At 40.6% G+C, this 19,978-nt stretch overlaps 1 protein-coding gene across 1 annotated transcript in view; it reads right to left on the bottom strand.

The window, feature by feature from the left end:
- Positions 1-4,420: 4,420 nt before the first annotated feature.
- Positions 4,421-19,978, bottom strand: part of trim71 (tripartite motif containing 71, E3 ubiquitin protein ligase) — a 33,908-nt gene continuing 18,350 nt past the window's right edge. The window contains exons 3-7 of the mRNA XM_044335624.1: positions 16,593-16,727; positions 12,176-12,418; positions 11,516-12,013; positions 10,558-10,698; positions 4,421-10,308 (exon numbers count right to left, since the gene is read on the bottom strand). Of these exons, the coding sequence (XP_044191559.1) occupies positions 9,736-10,308; positions 10,558-10,698; positions 11,516-12,013; positions 12,176-12,418; positions 16,593-16,727 (1,590 nt within the window). The 3' untranslated portion in view covers positions 4,421-9,735. The remainder of the gene's footprint in view (positions 10,309-10,557; positions 10,699-11,515; positions 12,014-12,175; positions 12,419-16,592; positions 16,728-19,978) is intronic.

Raw genomic sequence — 19,978 nt, 5'->3', positions numbered from 1 at the left:
GGGCTTTCACATACAGGTGCTCCTCTGCTCCTGCTTTCTCAACCCAGTGCTCATGAGATGTTTGAGGTCCCACCAGCCTGCTGTTGTGTTTGATCAGCAGCGGTGTGTTGTGTCTTGTCATTGTAATTGTGCAAACCTGCATTTCACGACACTTCTCTCACTGCCTCCAACTTCTCTCTGCCTGAGTGCTGAATGAATGCATTGCACAGCAAAAGATGTCCATCAAAATGTGAGCACTGTGTCATTTCAAACAGCTCACATTTTCATCCCATCCTCCTCTTGATCTTGAAGATAATGCATAAATGTGCCACAGATCTTTTGTAAAATAATTAGCCCACAATGTAGCTCACGGGGCGAATGTGAAATGTAGCGCTGCTGACATCAAGTTGTGGAGGCAGGGAACTACAACTGAGTCTGCTCCTGATACACTTAACTGTCCATGTGGGGAAACTTGTCTGGTCAATATTAATCAAACTCCAGCTCACTAAGAATGTGAATCATAAGGGATGCTCAATAGGCCGATTTCACAGAAGACATCTTGACATGTCACAGAAGGAAAAGCACGGGTGTAAATTATAAAATTAATGATGGCTGAATTCCATTTAGCTGATTCAGTTTCACTGTCCTGGTATTGTGCTTGTTGGCTCATTGTCACACTGTCATGCCTCACTTGGACACTCAGAATACAACGGAGCCACTGTTAATATTATTAACACCTTTGCTACTATGACAAGTCAAAATGCCCACTGTGAGAAAGGCCTGCTGTATATAAGCAGATAATTGCTCTCAAAATAAATTGCATTTTGATATGTCATAGACAGAAAGAAAAGCACAAGTGTAATTAATAACATGTGAAATTGGGCCTTATCACTCATGTGGCTTACTGGGACACGTAAATGGACAGACCTTTTTGTTACACTTGTGAACAATTACATCAGTCTCTCATCAGTTCCAAGTGAAATACATCTCTTCTGTGTTTTGTTTTAGACTTGAACAACCAGACACAGTATGTATAGCATGTTTCTGTCTCAACATTGTCTTTGAGTTGAAAAAACTCTTTCACAAATTCCCACACAGGCCACAAAATGCTGGGGGTTGTTGAAAAGGCTTCCTGTGAAATGTGGGAAATCAGTCACTGCAGTAGTTTGCAAAGCAGACTGAGGTGAAGTGGGCACAGCCAAACAGTAAACAACTGATTACAAAATAACTCTGAAGTAACCTCTGATGCACAACATATTCAAAACCTTTTAATGCATAACATGGGTCAAAAATGACCCACATTCATTTTCAATATTATTTGATATATAGCTAAATGTTTCATTGTAATATCTTTGAAGCAAAATCATGTCATCACCCAGGATTTTAAGAAACAATCTTTATATTCATTTTTAAACTGTCTGGCTATGTAGAGAAATGTTAATATGTTAAATTTGCACACATGGGTAAAAAATGACCCGTCAGGATGGAAGACGACAGTATTGTTTTGGGTTTTTTTTCAAAGAGCATTAAAAAACATAATCATACTTGTTTCAAATTTATTGTTTTTACAATAATTCTGATTATCCAAAACAATTAGTGCTTGAAATGTATTCATTTGTGACTTTCCCTTTACAATACACATCACTATATCACATCACATAATTGATTACAGTGTTATTGATCTGGACAGCAATTTTAATAACCATTAAAGGTTGCAAAGCAGTGTGTAGAATTCAGCGGCATCTAGCTGAATGGACTTGGCATAAAAGGAATATAAAATCCATAAGTATGTTTTAATTAGTGTACAATCACCTGAAAATAAGAATTGTTGTGTTCTACAGAGGGAGCAGGTCCGCCATGTTTTTTACAGAAGCCCAGAACAGACAAACCAAACACTGGCTCTAGAGAGGGCCTTTTGTGTTTTCGCAAGTTTAGTGGCCAGATTCACCTGCACTTGGAAGGGGAGGGGGAGGGGTATTCAGTTGGTTGCAATCTGCAACGTCACCGCTAGATGCCACTAACACTTGTACTTGTCCTGCAAGAAGCACATCTATAACCATGTCGCACAAAAACCTGTCATGATTGCAACCAGCCATGTCAACTGTCATGTCACTGGCTTGTGACAGTTTGATCTGACAGGTCAATGATACTGACATGTGAGGGAGGTCATAAATTCTGACCTATGACTCAGTTTGACTGGACAGTGGGGCATTTACTTTGACCCATGACCCATATTTGCGTAAGTGGCAGGTCGTTTTGTCTCAGACTCAGTATTGCAGGTTAAAAGAAAATACTGCAAAGTTCAACTTTAAAAAACTGGAGCTTCAAAGGAATACTGCTTTGAGTCACACCACCACTGCTTTGAGGCATTAAGTCTTACATTGACAGCACTTTGGATCTTGGTGCTATGACAGTTATTCTTAGTTTGAATAAACATAAGTAATCATAGACATAACCACCACTATGTGCCCGTGATATATACCTTTAACAATGTCTTACAACAGTAAAATGAGACAAAACAGTTAAATAACACTTAGAAACACTAAATGACCCGGTGGGTCATTTTTGACCAATGTCTGCAAATTTAAGTTAGATGTGTAAACAATGTTTTTTTTCTCTACATAGCAAGACAGAAAAAATTATATAATGACTTATAATAAAAACAAAATAATCATTTCTCAGAATCCTGGTGCTGACATGATTTTGCATCAAAGATATTACAGTGAAACATTCAGCTATGTATCAAATAAATTTGAATATTAATGCGGGGCATTTGTTACCCATGTTGTGCATTTATGGGATAGTGATAAAAAATGTTTTTTATGCAAAAATAAAATAAAATAACATCAAAATAAGTAATTGTGATGTTAAAAAATTACTGAGTTGAGGAATTCATTGAATATTGACTAATAAAATGCAAAAAATGCAAAGATATTAAACAAAGTCATTCACTCGGGTCACTTTTGACCCATGTTGTGCATCAGAGGGTTCTGCGCAGGAGCATAATATTCTTATATACCCGGCTAAAGTGAAGTTGAGCAAAAAGCTGAAGTTTGTGTAGCTGACCTCTGACCTCTCTAATGGCATCCAAGAGACTCAACCACATTTTTGAGAAAGGTTTAGTTGCAGCCTTGCAGACTCACCCTAACCCTTTATGACACATCCCCTGATGTTGTCACCCTAACGGCATGTTACATGACACACCCCATCTGACCCCTAACCATCTCCCTCCTCATGCCTAAACCTAACCAACTGGGTGTGTCATGTGGTAAAGTGGGTGTGTTGTATAGATACTGCACGTTCATGCTGCAGCTGGATATACTTGACATTTTTTTGCTTTCTTTCCTGTCGTCTCCACTAGGTGGGGATGATAGCCCACTGTGTGCTTATCCATGTGTACAATATATACATGGGGGTGAACCATTTTGTTTTTGTTAAATGTTTTGAAAAAGTCCTATATATATCAACTTGAAACAGGGGAACCATTTCCTGAGGTCTAGAAGTCCACCACTAAAAGCTTTTGTCAGAGTTAACACGCATTTTAATCATATTATATTTCTGATATTACTAGGTCTATATGTCAAGAATGGTTTATTAGCATTTCACTGAAAGATTTTCAGGTCTTGATTGTTTCTAATTACAGCTTGTATTCATGGTTTATCTTTTGCCATTTTAACAGATCAGATGTTAGAAGGGTTTGAGGTCTGCTGTCTGGAGACTGAAACTGGCCTGAATTCAGGTCAATTAAAGATCCTCAAAGGTTTTTAAACTGGTTCTTCCCTTCCTGTGAAAGTCATCAAATCCATAAAAGAAAAAAAAGAAAAAAAAGAAATCCCTAAACGGTCTTGGGTATTATTGTTTGAATGTAGGTTTTCTGTATTGTTGCACTGACCAAGAGGCTGCTCCTCACACAAACTCAGGATTAACAAAAAGGAGATACTTTGCTGTCTGAATTCTTCTCTAAAATTTTTAGTGCTAAAAGCAGCAACAAAGCATAAGCTGTGTTACTTTATGGTACAACTGCTGCTTGCTTCTCATCCCCCAGTAAAACCACACAGTGACTGTCCCAACTAGTTTCAGACTCACTATGAGGAAACACAGGATGCCTTTGTTTTTCTAACTTGAGCAAATTTATCTGTTTATTGTGTCATTTAGGTGGACTCACACTGTGCGCTCATTACCTCATGTCCCCTTTGCTGGGAAACAATTAACCAGACTGAGAGAAAGGCATCACTCATGTACTGTGAAGATGTTGTGGATCACATGTGACTTATTACCCTAGAGTTCCAGTAAAGCTTTAAGATCTGTGATTTTACGGCTAAATTGTCTGCTAGGTGCAAATATATCACATTCAAAAGGCTGAGAGGGACTGAATGCAGCATTGACACACTTAGAATAATATTTAACATTGTGTAGGGTGTGGGCAAAAAGGAGTCATGAATTGAAGTCAAGAAATACAACTTTATTGAAGTGTAAACAAAAAAACAACAAAAAAACTGCATAGGAAATGTTTAAAGTCCACAGAGTACAGAGAGAGCAGCAGGTGGCCAATATATTATAGTCTCCTCTGCCTTATTTAAACTTAAGACCTGACATCTGCACTTCCACTCAGCACAATGTATGAGTGTGTGTGTTAAGAGGGAGGGAAGGTGTGCTGGCAAACACACATACACAAGGTTAGACTGATAAACACATACATACATACATACATACATACACACACACACACACACACACACACACAGCGGCCTGGATGAGGAAGCGCCAGCAGCACCCATCTAAACTCAGCTGGCCACGCTGGCTCGCCCTGCCTCTTGGACTGTGAGGAGGATACATTCAGTGGATTTCTGCTCAGACAACACAGATGCAGTGCACAAACACAGCGTCCACTGCGCACAAAACCGGCTGCTGGACAAACAGGACATGACAGAAACTGACTGTTACCCCCTCAAGCCAAACGCCTCCCAACCTTGGAGGATGTTAAAAGCTGCTTTATGGACACAGTGCTGCATGTTCCACTACAACCACATGATTCCACCTAATAGTCTAATAAGGTATTGCTGGTGTGGAACATTTAGCACCAAGAGATGGAGAAAAATGTATTTTCTGTGGTCTCTGTTCTGTCTTGTGTTGCAACCAGCAGCTGGCTCTAGCGAGTGAGCATCAACATGATCCCATTCAACCCTTTTCTTCACAAAATACATTCTAAAAGGGACGATGAGCATCAAGTGGTGTGAAGTATTTGTACTTTTTTTTTGTAAAAGCAAGAAAAAAAAAAAGCAAAAACAATAATTAATCAGGGGAAACTAATCAAAAGCATTACTTTTTTCAGATTGAGAAATAATTTGTTTTATAATATGTAAATGGACACACAAAAGAATCAGACTAGTACTGAGAGGTCATAACGGGGGGTGGGGGGGGATCACTACATCATCACTACGGGACACGTTTCAATGAGACACCTGCAGGGCAGGGCTGCTGAGAACTACCTGAGTTTTATTTTTTTTCCTTTCTAAATTTTCCAACCTTTTTTTTTCCTTTCTTTATGAATATACAATCATTAAAAGGAGGTCTATGACCTTGCACACGTCACCTGGTGCGGCTTTGCTTTTTCTCTCTCTTTAAGCCGTGAGAGGCCAGAAATAAAATGGTGGACAGAAACCACAGGGGCCCAATAAAATAAAAAACAAACAAAAAAAACCCCAGCCGAACAGGAGTGCAGTCAACCGATCACGTGCTCAGCAGCCATCACCACACTTCCTGGATTCTTGTAAAGATGAGGAGGGAAGCTGATTGCTAGTTTTGTGCTGAAGAAACCTAGCTGCTTCTCACATGACAGTGAGAGAAGAGAGTTCCCGTTACTAGGTCCAACACAAAATGGCCGCCGTATGGATTCATCATTGTTGGAAAGGTAAATCTATGCCGAGTAGGAAGCTTTTACAACTTCCTAAGTCACAGGGTTTGAGCGTGGAAAGGACAATATGTTAATATGTCTACCCATATTATTAATATTAGCAGGAGCTAAAGAAAATTAAGCACTAATGGTCAATGGGCACACCAGCCTTCTGCATTTATTTGAAAACTCTGCCTCTATTGTTTCTCAGGAATTGAGGCACGGCCGGCTGAACAGGTTGTGCTCTGCAGAGCCTCTAGAGAACAGGAAATACAATCGCAAAGGTCAAAGGTTAATTCCATCCAACGCAATCCTAACACACACATACACATCTTTGGGTATATATTTTGGTAAAAACCATCCCAATAGCCAGCTACCCACCCCATCTGAGTTTTTCAACACCTATCTGAGAGACGTCAGTATAATACAAGGACTTTTTAAAGCATGCAACAAAATGAAAAACAAATAAAGGTTTAAAATACATTTTTCCTCTTGAAGAGTGAAGACCTAAGGATCTTAAAGATAGAATTTTGCAATCTTAATTAAAAAAAAAAAACTGATGCAGACATGAATGAACATTTCACAGAGTAATACTGAAAAGCAAAAAACAATCTTACAGGTGAAACTAGGTGTTGGGTTCAAAGCAGCAGGGTCTGTGGACTCAAACTGGCTTGCCATCAATGTGCTAATAGCTCCACTTAAATAATAAACCTTTGATGTTTGTCTAAACCACAGTCAGAGTGGTTGAGTGTAGACTTGTTTCGAGGTCCTCCACAACCAACATCAAGCATCCTAAAATCCACACTGAAATATTGGTAATTTGTGCTGAAATTAGAGGTCATTCTTGTGCGTTTAAAAGGCGGACTTGTAAAGTTCTTAATTCTTTAAAAGAGGCTGTTTCCTCTTCCCCTCACCCCTTGCGCACAGTAACAAAGTACAAGTGGAATCTGCATGTTCATCATCATGAGGTAAAGATAATTGGGGCCCAGCCCTCTTAAGTGCATCCAATCAGAGCGCAAGGATTTATCCTGAGGCGCTCTGATTTAACATTTGTATCTCTGATATAATGGTCCAGTGACGTTTGTCGTCTACAACAGCGTGGTCCAGATGCCAACCCTGTTTGGCACAGAACTCTCAGAGATCATTTTGGCACAATGCTTTCATCTGAATATTTGGTTTCTTGGTGATAAAAGGCAAAGTTTACCAGGCAATTTACAGTAGATTCAACAAACCGAAAGCTGTTCAGGGCTGCAAGATGGAGGATGACCATAACACAAATTTTATTTCGGCTTGAAACAGTACCATGATCTTTGGTCCTAGAGTTATGGGACATGTACTGTACTGTAACACAAGAGTCAAAGAATGAGGTATATTTGTGATGTATAAATATCTGATGAGGTATGCTTAAATACAAGAGTAAAAATGAGGTATTCAGAATGAGAGTAACAAGTTGAGGTATTTGAATGTTTAAATGCACAGTAGCTATGAGTGACATACTTGAGGTATTTTGCAGTTGAGGTATACGAGAAAAAAAAAAAAAAAAAAAAAGGAGGTAAAACGACCATTGAGGTAAAGGATATCTGAGATATGAGGATGTAGATCCTGATCATGTGCAGACGGGCCCTCTCCTCAGAGGTGAGAGCCTGTCGGTGAATCTTTTCATAGGTCCCAAGATTCTTTGCTAGGCTAAGGAAGTGGCTAACAGAACCTTCATGGTCTAGTGCTGCCAGTGGGACACAGATTGAACGAAGGGCAAGGGGATTCAAAACCCCACAATGCTCCCACAATGCTTTCACCACAAAGAATTAGCATCAATTTGCTTCTATAGTAATTAGTTTGGGATACAAAGGATAATTTGAGATGCTACTTTGAGTCTACAGGCCGCCTAATATTAATAAACACGGGGTATTGATCTGGGGCATTGTTTGATAGGATGAGGCAAAAAAAATGCAAGGGGTAGAAAGGGGTTCTCTTTGGTGCGGGTATCTTCTGTTCTCCACACAAACATCTCCGCAGACAGATGAAAGGATCTTCTTTCAAAACCTGCCTCTCACAGCGAGGGCCTCATCTTAGCAGGATGTGAAAGTACTCATGCACAATAAAACTGTGACCCAAGCACACTAGTTTTAAGCCTGACATGGACAGTGCTATGACCTCTGGAGTTTTGTGAACTTTAGACTTCCCAACAACAATGATTATTTTTAAAAATGTCTTTAAAGGGTTTTTTTTTTTTTGTTTCTTTAATTGCCAAATCTACTGTTGGCCATTGTGCAGAAATTCTAACTTTGGTTGACTCTAGTAGTTGGTCTAGAGACCTTCATCTTTAGAGTACTGGTCTACTAGCGCTCAATCTGGAGAGGTCTCCTCAACTCCAAGCATCAATATAATAGGGCAGGGCTTTGTGATCGCGCCCTCTCATTGGACTGGACTAAATCCTAGGCCCCAAGAGCCAAAAGATGTGGCTTTCAACCACAATCTACATCCAAAGGATTGTTGAGTTAGGCCTTTAATTTGATGTCATTAATGTCCTCTGGACGGCCAAATTAGGTGTCAACTTCTGAGGCTTTTGTCACACATGCCTCATCGAAAAAGGTGTCATTCAATTCTATGATTAAATCTCTACGTTAAGATCACTAATAGATCCAGATCTTGGAAAATTCATCTCCAATATCCTTTGGTGGGTCCTCCCTTTTGGAGGAGACACAGCTGTTCTTGCATACTAATCTTTGCATCTTAGTTGTTCATGCAACTGACTGGATAGTTATGCCAGAGGCTGTCTTATCTTATCAAAAACATTAGTTTTTCCAGTCTTACGAGACACGATTTTGGGGCCGGGGTGTATGGATGATCAAACACTTTGGATAAATTCATTACAGGGTTTACATTGGGGATCATTTTAGGGATTATTTTGGAGATTATTTCCTAAACTTAACATTTTTGCTCATCAGTGAATTTATCAAATCAGCATCCACTATTAATCAATTAGCCAGTAAAGCTAGAGGGAGATTCTGAAAAGTACTGATCATATTAATCAGTCCTACCATGACCTGAGCTAATGTTGATTCTATCAAGTTTGGCATGGCTTTGCGCTTTCTTCTTAGGCTATCATGATACTACAAACTCTGCAGAGCCACAAAGAGAGAGGGTCAATGCAGAAGCAAAAAACTAACTAGCCTAAAAACATGAAAGGACACTACTTTACCCACGTTTCCTCTCTGAGCAAAGCCTTCTAATGAGAATAAATCATGCAGCCTCTACAGCGGTCTGAGTATTGTCCCAGCAACAACATTCAGGAGGTTCACTTAACTCATATTTCAAAATGCACAGCAAGAATTCCATTAATCCTGTGCAAATATCAACTGAAGAGTCTATTCTTTTTGTCTCTCTTAAATAACAAAGTATAGAGGTAGACTTTTCTTCTTTGTAAAACTTCACGGACTAAACCTCTGCTCATTGACTATGAGTACATTCATAAAGAGCTAAATGAGGTAGGTATGGAGCAGAGGGTACAAGATTTCAAGAAAAGTGAGAAATTCCCTGAGAAGGATACTTGAGGAAAGCTTCCAGAAAGGATTAAGAGCAGCTGAGACTGGGGAAGGGAAAAATGGCTCTTTTTCTACTGATTATCAATTTGTAGAGGTCCCCTTTGTCATACATACCACAGATATCAGATTTGGAGAATATTAATGTAATGAAGAAAAATAATATTTAGTTTTAATTTCCCTTCACATCAACATGCTCTCAATCCTCTAAGAGCTCTCCTCCCGTTGTGTCTGTTTTCTGATTCATTCTCTCTCCTCCGTTTCCTTCATTGAAAAAACTGCAAAAGGGCAAACGGAGGGAGAGAATGCAAAAATACATTTTTAGAACTTGAGGATGCGATTATTTCCAAAGTCAACAACCACAATGACTCCGTCAGGCGTCACAGCCACACCGGAGGGGCGATCCATCTGTCCGAAGCCACTCCCCTGTGTTCCAAATTTGCATAAGAAGTTTCCGTTGGGCTCGAATACTTGGACTCGGTGGTTGCGGGAGTCGGCCACAATGATGCGGTTCTCCTGGTCCACAGCGACACCCTGGGGCCTCAGAAACTGCCCGTTCCCAGTGCCCTCAGAGCCCAGAAAGCGAGCTGACTGGCAGTCCGGCCGAATGACCAGGAGCCGGTGGTTGTTGAAGTCAGTCACCACCAGGTGGTCTTCGTGGTTAAAGGCCACTCCTCTGGGAGAATCAAAGTGTTTCCACAGAGCCCCTTCAAAGCCGTACTTGTTGAGGAAAGAGCCGTCAGAGGCGAAGAGCTGGACGCGGTGGTTCCTGGTGTCAGAGACCAGGATCTTACCCTCAGAGTTGACAGCCACATCCCAGGGATAGTTGAACTGCCCATTCTTGGTACCCTTTTCCCCAAACTTCAGCAGGAACTGGCCCTCAAAAGTGAACACCTGTCAGACAAAACAAATGTCTTAAGGCCCAACATGTTTACATTTGGAGTAGAGAGAGTAAGCATGAGGAGCTATGTGTTTACACGTGTATATGAGCTTACATGTTTAGAAAAGTCAAGACTTATTTATGCTTTTTATAGCCTTTGGTAAAACTTTCCTGTGGTTTTGGACTTTCTGATACATGTACAAATGTAATGGAATTCCAGCTATTGTGCAAAATAAAAAGGTTGTTCAAATAGGTTTTCATACCTGCACACGGTGATTGTCCTTATCAGCCACGATGATTCGTCTCTGACTGTCACATGCAACCCCAGCTGGACGATCAAACTGACCAGGCCGAGAACCCAGAGAGCCAAACTTATGGTGGAAGGCACCACAGGGCTTGAATATCTGGAGAAAGGGAAAGAAGAAAAACTTCATGTAAGGCGTCTTCTTTAGTATTACAAGATGTACCTGCTCTACAGTGATGCTCACACAATAATGATCAACTTCAGTTATATTGTTCAGTTTTAACAGAATGGTCCACAATGAAGACTCTCTGCTTGCCTCCAACGGACACACAGCTAACATTTTCACTAGTCAAAGCAATACACATGTGAGTATTGCTTAAGTAAATATGTAAGTAGTTAGGACCTTCCTTGTATTGTAAACTTTTTAGGATGTTTGTTCCTTTAAATAAGTGCTTTTTTTAGTTCATCCATTTACACACACAAAAAGCCCTTTCCGGGACAAAACATCACTGTGACTATGATGTATACAAATGTGTGTGTGTGTAAGGGTGAGAGGAAAAGAGGAGGAAGTACGCTTCACTCACTCTTCAACACAAACAGACTTACTGCTACATAAATATTTCTGCCCAAAATCAACAGTGTGAAGTTGGCATTAACTGATGAGTGACTCAGAAGTTAAATATAATCTCTCTACATCTAATTTAAGTGCAGATTTCTTTGGTGCTCATATGTCAGACTGAGTAGAGACTCTACAGACAGAAAGAAGAAAGTGTCGACTGAAGGGCCTCTAATCCAGAAAATAATAGCTTTTTTGACATTTGCTTTATCCACATAAAAAGTTCATTTACTTCCATCATCTTTTAAAGTTTTGTAAATAAAAATGATGTTTGACACTGGCAAGGTACAGAGAAGTAAGGCTTGTAACCACTGATTCAATGACAGCACTGTGGTAACAGGGAATGAAGGACATGCTCTACCTGTATGCGGTTGTTGCTGCGATCAGCCACCACCACATATCCCTCCTTGTCCACGCTGATTCCCCAGGGACGACATAGCTGACCATCTCCCTCGCCTTCGCACCCAAAGGATGACACCTGGGAGCCCAGGGACCCGTAGCTCCGTCCTGACTTCACGATTACCTTGAAGGGGCTGCCTTGGATGTGCTGGTTACACACCAACACTGACACAAGGTGCTCCCCCTCACATTTGGGCAGGTAGCTGACGGTGTACGAGCCATTCTGGTGATCCGTTACCTCCGCTGCGGACAGGTCGCCTTCGGCAACGGACATGACTATTGCAGACACCGTGTCCCCGCCGGAAAGACGTGGCTCGCCGTCATGGTCGTATCCAATCACAGTAAAGGAGGCAGGCTTGCCACGAAGCGCACTTTTCAGACCCTCACCGTGGGCTTTGGTGACCGGGGCAAAGGCTCCGCTGCTGATCAGGCCCATGGACTGGATGGCTATGTACAGAGCCTGTGAGAACCATGATGGAATATGTTCAGTTGCTTTGTATTTCTTAAAAAGTTTACATGTAAACTGAGAATCGATTTATCATCAAGGGGAAACTTAATGTTTTGTTCTATAATGTGAAAAACCCTTCAAACTTTATGTCCTGGCCATTTCCACAGTGCCTACCTGGTCTGGAGGAGTGAACATGAAGCGGTCGTCCTCCTGTGGCTGCAGCAGGCCTCTGAGGGCCTTTAGTTCATGGATCTGGGTAAGCATTCGCTCCCTGGCCAGCAGCACGTCTAGGTGGCGGCCCTCATCCAGCACCTGGCTGACAGCAGCGATGGTGCTGTCCAACTTGGTCAGACTCTGGTGCAGTTTTTCCACCTGCAGGTACAGAGACTTGGCCTTCACCTGACGGATTTTCTCCACCTGAAAGGGGAGAGAGAGTAGAAATGCTTAAGGAAGAAAACAACCAGAGCGTATATTTACTATCATTCACGGGAAGTGTGTTAAACAAATAGCAGATTAAGCGGGTGACAAAGACACTTTTTGATCCTCTGTTGAAATTATGATGTTTTCGCAGCAAAGGTACAGTTGGCAGCCAAAACACAAACATGGTTGCACTACACTTTAGTATTTCATTTGGTGTCCTAAGGTATTACTACTGATTGGTCACAGCAAGTCTGCCCACAAGATGGCAGCAATGTGCTGACCATGCCAAGTCTGCCATGCATTCAGGTGGAAGAAGAAGAAAACTGGTTGACATGCAGCTAGTTGCCTGTGCATCTATTTAAATAAGAGTGTCAGTGTGTCAATATTAACCAATCCAGTAGAATTTAGGTTAAGTGAAGGGAAAACAGGTAGGAGAAGACTTCAACTGTCTGAGAGCATTAGATTTATTTGAAGTTGAGTTGTTTAACTTGATGGGCATAGAGGGGAAACAGGACCATAGTGAGTCTAACTCCAACTGTAGACTATTGACAAAATGTTAATTGATTCAGTAATAGATTGTTTTCAATATAAAAGTTTTTCTATTACTTAAAATAACACATATTTCTGTGTAATAATCATGAATGTCATAGAGAAAGAAAGATAGATATTATCTTTACTGGGGAGTTTCCGTTCCAGATTATTATGTTTCCATGATTACATGACATACTTCACATGTGACAACCCTACAATATGAAATGACTACTATAACTACTACTGGACATCTTACATATTTGCATTTTTCATTGTGATGTAATATTTCATAGAATGGGAGACATTATTTATGGAGATTTTATGAGAGCTATGAGGGTTGCTGTTACTCCACTTTTCATCACGGTTACCTGCCGTAAGCTATTGTTTTGGCTTCTTGCCAAAACAATAAAACAAGAGACAATAAGGAAACAATGTCACACACAGTACAAATTGACTAATCTTTTAAAACTACAATAAATAAAAAAAGAGTAATAAAGTCAAATCATCAGCTAATAGTTAAAAAAAAAAAAGAAAAAAGAAAAGTCAGACCATCACTTAACCGCCACACATTTGTGATACCGTGTGAAGACAGATAAAGTTACAGTACAGTCAGTGAGAATAAAGCATTAAAGAGGGTGGCAGAACCTGAGAAGCAGGGATTGGGCTGTTACTTACCGTCACCTAACAAAAAGAATATAACACAATAGCCTGACTGCCTCTATGGTTAGAAGGACTTTTGATAGTAGGGAGGGACTCTGAAAGAAACAAAAAGTCCAAAAGAGAGGGGTCTTTTGTTAATCCTAAACAAAAAGTGGAACTGAAATTTGCATCTGTGAGACTAGAGTTACACTTTATAGTCACTGAGGACAAAGATTCAAGTTAGGCTTTCTGATGGACAGACAACTCGCTTTAGTTCCTTGGTGGAAAACAGGAGAATGGCAGAGTTGGTGTGTATTTCACAGAGTTACAGGGCAAAAATCCCTGAGACACAGAAATGAAGGGAGACCTTGATGTTCAAAAGTTACAACCTCACATTGCCGGCACACCTTCTGCCCAACACATTCATACAACAACATATACAAGACACACCGGACTCATAGCTGTCAAGTGTCTCATGTTTGACCTGAGAGTCACAGTAATGCCTTGAATCTCTATAATTTAGTGACACAATGCTGAGTCACTGTAGCGCAATTCTAGATCCAGTTTCTGTTTTCCTGACAGCGACGTCAGCACGGGTGACCGTCACACTGGCTAGCAGTGCAGGAAGCACCAGCAGAGTAATTTCCAATAACTTGTGTGATTCAGGAGATGTACATCTCACCTTGCAAGCCTTTTGCACCTGTGCTGTTACAGCAGTGGAGCAGAGCGGCATGTAGAAGCAGGTAAAGAAAGTGCATCAGAGCATTGATACAGCTTTCCATCAATGCAACACTATTAGGCTGAAATGACCAAATCCCTTTAAACCGGAAGAGTGGACTCACTATTTACTAGGTTGACCATTAAGCTACAATTCCTCATTAGTCTGTTGATTTAATTTTTTCATTAAATAAGTAATGAAAAATGCAGATCCCAGTTTTCCAGAGCGCAAGGTGCCATTTTCAAATTATTTTACAGACAACAGTCCAAAGCCCAAAAATGTTAATTTTACAATAATATAACAGAGAAAAGCACAAATCCCTACATTTAGCTACAACAGGATACAACTAGCTAATGTTTGGAATTTTGCTTTATGAGTCAACTGTCAGCAATCAATTGTTGACGATTAATTTTCTGACTAATTTTTTCAGCCCTATTAACAGGTATGCCCTCCTATTACAAACAAAATTACTTCAATACAAGTAGTAGTGAAACAATATCAAGTAAGCCTCCTACCAACTTTGTAAGTACTAACTGATAATCGTATATAATCCATCAGCACCACCCTACTTTACATGTACTGTAGCTTTCATCTGCCCCCACTGGTATTCATGAAATTCTCAACATCATTCCTCCAAGTACAGTAAGCTTAGTTGAAGAAAGAAATCAAGCACTGCAAAACGCAAAACTCATCACATAGTTGCATACTCACGTACAAGAGGCAAAGAATCTACATCATTCATTACACGTGTAAAAGTCAGTCAGTCGATCGGGAAAAAAAGATATAAACTGTGTGTGTGTGTGTGTGTGTGTGTGTGTGTGTGTGTGAGGGTTATGGTTGCCTGTAATGACTTTATCAGGTCAGGGATGAAGACTGAGTTCTGTAGTCGTGTTGGGGGGGATTAAAGCGGGAACATGGGTAAGTGAAAACCTTCTTTGTGACACTTTGACCAGCACACACACATACACACGCAAGCAGTAAAATGTGAGGGAGTACGACACAGGTCAGTTTTTACAATGTCACTGAGCCTGCTCTGAGGGGAAGGGGAGAAATAAAAGTGGTGGGTGTTAAGCTAAATTAATTGTTATGCCCTCTCAAAAGAAACTAATATATACATGTACAAACATTTTACTGGATTCACATTTGCTTTGTTTGTTTGTTTTGTTGTTGTGAATGTGAATTCATGAACATTAGACACACTTGACTGGTACGATGCATGCAAAAATACAGCCTCCATTTTATGCCATTTTATATCTGTACTCAGTATATGACCAGAGGGTTGGAAACACTGTTAAGCCAAGGCTGAGGGGGCCTCAGGGATGAGGGCTCTTTCTTTTGCCCAGAAACCTTCTTATTCTCTGGGTAACCTTAAACCTGGGAGGCCCTCGCAGATCGTTCCCTAAGTGCAGGCTTCAGGCCAAACAGATCTTTGTTTTTAGTTGGTTTAACCAAGTTTAAATAACCAATGCTGACAAGTGTACTATGTGCTCTGCTGAAAGCACACATCCCTCTCCTTTCTGTCAAGGTACAGTCTCTCTGGGTTAGGAAGCAGCTGCCACTTTATTAGGTACATATAGATAAAACTAATGTAGTGTGATACAACAGCCCTGCAATAAATCCTATCTTCATGAAGGTTATATTGTCCAGTTTTTGTTAATACTGTTCTGTTTCGTTTGAGCTTTACAGCTGTTTTGGAGGCTGTAGTTTGTGGTGTGACGATGTCAATGTTATCCATCTCTCATTATACAGTACATTAAACCTATTGTAAAAAAAGCCTCTGTTGCAGGCTACTCAAAAGTGAGTTTAGGTATGGATGTACTGTGGGTGGCTGGGTAAGGGGTTGAGGAGGAGGATGTACAATAATGGTTCATAATATGTATATTCATAAAGCGAGTGTTACATTTGTGCTCAAGTGCGTCTTCTTGAATTTCATTTGACCAGCTTATTATGAACCTCCTATACAGAGAGTCTCCAAATAAAGGGGACAGTCTTCCTTTGTTCTGTGAGTGTAACTGTCACAGATGGTAATGCAATAAACTATTAATAACACATCCAACGTGAGAAGAAGCCGTGTTGTTCTTGAGAGTCAAGGTGCCAAAAACACTTGGGTGAAAAGTAGAGAAAACACTGTTCCTGATAGTTATTGAGCAATTGTGCCAAAATTGGCCACGTTTGGGCTAGAGGCCTCTGACTAACACAACGTTACATTTGTAGTGAAAACTAATACTGCCAAACATAACAAACAGTGACTAAAAGTGGATGAAGATGAAGGTAGCAGCTCACCTTCCACAGTAGTTCACACTCCCTCTCCTCCAGCGCTTTCTTGTGTCTGAGGACAAGGGCCTTCACTTCAGTCTGCACCACCTTAGCCTTGATCTCCACCTGCTCCGCCATGGCCTGGACCTTCTCCATGCTCAGCTGGGGACACAAAACAAACACACTGATATGATCTTGTCTGCTTATTATAGCCAGGATGAGCTGAAGAAAAACAGAAAAGGCTGTAATTTAAAAATTGACCGGTACCAATAAAAAAGGACCAAACAGTGAGAAACACAGAGACACTAGATGTGGAGATGAGTAAAGACATAATAATAAAAGGGATGTCTAACACACCACCACTGCCTGGCCTGTTTTATTACTCAGATGGGATACAGATCACCTCCAGAGACAGGATGCAGAGGATCAGGAAGCATTAAAAGAAAGGACACTCTATGTGACATCTTCCTGGCAAGTGAACAAACACCTGCTGAGTTGTTGTGATCTATGCTTCTCTCACATTTAGCGGCTTCTTTTGGAGGGGAAAAGGAAACACGGGTCAGGAATAGGAAGTCACTTCACACTGGACAAAATGATGTAACTTCCTGCCAGGCTGAACCCCTACTCAGTCATCTTTTCAAAAAAATTACGAGCATATCAAAGCGTTAAATTTGAAAGTGTTTTTCCCCTCAGCATGCAGTAAGGCTCAGTAAAGTTTAAAATCACCCAGCCCTACAGAACAGTATATAAAATGTGCAAAGATATTACTTTTGGCATCATTTACAGAAAAGACTGTCTTTGTATTGTACAGGAATCACTTTTTCTTAAGTGATATATTTCTAAAGAATATTGTGAAAAGATGATTATAAGTTCATATGTTCTAAACTTATTGTCATAAATATTTCTCTTGTAATTATTGTAACAATTAAGAGTAATGATATTTTGTATCTAATCACTTTGAAGAAAGGGTTGATCATGATGTTTTGCATATATGGTATTTATTGTGATTTGTCGGTCACATAGGGGATCAATTAACTGTATATAAAAGGAAACAGAAGCAGCATCAGACACCACCCTGATGAAGGCAAGATGTGTGACATGTTTTCTTTTTGCAGGAATCACTCTACAATTCATGTACAACAAAAAGAAATCATCCTTTTTGTACCTTTGTAAATTCAATCCATAAACAGCAACTGTATGACATAAACTTGAAAATCCCATCTTAGAAGGTTTTAGTTTTTACAGCCCACAATTTGGGCTAAATGCACATTTTTCTCTTTGTCTCTCTCCCTGCCCCCGTGTGTGTTATCTGGCTTTTCCTCTGGCATTTCTGGGAGGTCACAGGGTGAACCGGACCTCACAAGGACGAAGGGGAGGTGGGATAAGGCTTCCTTTGTGATATTGGCCGTAGGGATCAAAGGTCACCCAAACCTTATAGGTCGTGATCTGCAACCCCTGTCTTAAGACACATACCGCCCACCCCCACTGCACCCCTGCAAGAACAAAGCCTGGCAGCAGGGTCCTTTTCTCTTTCGCCTGGCCATTGGGGTGGGTCTAAAGACTCAAGGGTCAACTAAATCAGGCCTCCGGAGAGGGAACAGCAGGGAGGGAATCAAGAAATTTGGGGGAGGGCTGTTATCAATGCGTAATGAGGAAGGAGGCAGGGTGAGATTTCATAGCCACCAGTTTTCTCCAGTTGTTTCTGTGTATTTTATAAGATACACATGTTCCATTTCTAAAGATCATACTAATTTATTGTTCTCCGATTATTTTATTTTTTTCCCCCCTTTCTCCTTTGATTCTCTCCCCTTTCTCTCACTCCAGCTCAGTCTTTCTTTTCAACACACTTCTGTCTGCTTCTTGGTCATATGGTCTCCATCTCTGTCTCTGTGTCTCCAGGTTCTCTCTTTCCATCTTTCTTTCCACATTCCCAGAACAGCACAGCTTGGAACACAAAGAGGGTCAAACTGACCAATCAAGCTGCAGAGGGAAAGAGTTCTGGCCAACCAGGAGGTCACAAGCTCAGGGTCAGGGGTCAGGGAAGATAATGGGTGTGGAGTGGGCGGAAATTTCCTACCTCAGGGGACAGGAGTGCGTGTGGTATATGTGTATGTGTGTGTGTGTGTGTTTACATATTATCTGGCGTCAGCATTTACTCCTGTGGTGACCTGGGACAAAGTGGACAAACACACACAAACAGCAGCACAGCAACATATTGCCAGATGGTAGGTGGTGTTTCTTTTGACCCAGCTGCATTCATTAAATAAAATCGGACTTTGTCAATATGATTTGTTGCACATGGCTGAGAGTATGGCATTTAACTGAGTCAGTCTGTGTTGTGATATTAGGGGTTGGAATTTCAAGAACACTCAGAGTGACATAAGCACCTATCCATTGAGGTACAAAGTGTGACCCAGTCACACAAAGGTCAGCAGAGAAAGGAATAGGTGAGGCACAAGCTTCTCCTGAGGAGATAGTACTTGCCAGCACATCACATGACCTTAGTGGAGCTAGTGTTTCATGTTTTGGGCGAGTCTTTACCAAGGTCGTAACACCTCCCAACCTTCCAGGCAAATTAGACAACACTAGTGTGTGTGACCTAACCATGTTAGCTGCAGTTGTTAGACTAAAAACTCTTAGCCAATCTACACTTTTATCAGTTTTAAAAGTAATGCTGCAGTTGAAGGAGTATTTCATTTCTGATTTTTTTTTTTTTTGTTCAATCGTAAAATTGACTATAAAAAAATGTTTCACAATTTCAGAGTCCAAGGTCTTTACATTGCTTGTTTTGTCTAACCTGTCTAAAAAAGTTGGAAGGAATTAGGACTAACTAGTTTACGTGGGTTGGCGCCTCTTCTGCCTTACTTGACTGACATGCTAACTTTATTGTAACGGCTGTGTTATGCTCAAAAAGAATATGCTCGATAGTCGTTGAAATAGGCGGATAACGTCACACGTTTTCAGACAGTCTTTCCTAGAAGGCACTGTTTTTTTAATTCATTTTTATTTAACTTTTATTTAACCAGGAAAAGTCTCATTGAGATTAAAAATCTCTTTTACAAGACAATCCTGAAAATAAAGAGTACATTTCAGAATCATAAAATATTCATCAATATTCATCCCAAGTCATCACCATCAGGGATCAAACAGGGGCAATATGAATCAGGCTCCAGATTATTCAGGTAATTTTGCAACTGATTCCAAGCAGAGGGAGCTGCATACTTAAACGCCCTTTTTCCCAGTTCAGTACGGGCTTTAGGGACAGATGGTAGGAATAAGTCCTGGGAGTGAAGCACATCAAGAATAGCCTTATAAATAGGAACATGTCAATGGTTGAGTCTTCAGGTGGATAAGACGGATCATCCAACAAGAGTATACAAAGAGCAATGGTGAGTAAAGTAAAATTTGTAATA

The sequence above is a fragment of the Thunnus albacares genome, chromosome 19 (assembly GCF_914725855.1).
Source record: "Thunnus albacares chromosome 19, fThuAlb1.1, whole genome shotgun sequence".
NCBI lineage: Eukaryota > Metazoa > Chordata > Actinopteri > Scombriformes > Scombridae > Thunnus > Thunnus albacares.
The sequence above is the reverse complement of the archived record's forward strand: the minus strand, read 5'-3'. Positions and strand labels throughout refer to the sequence as shown.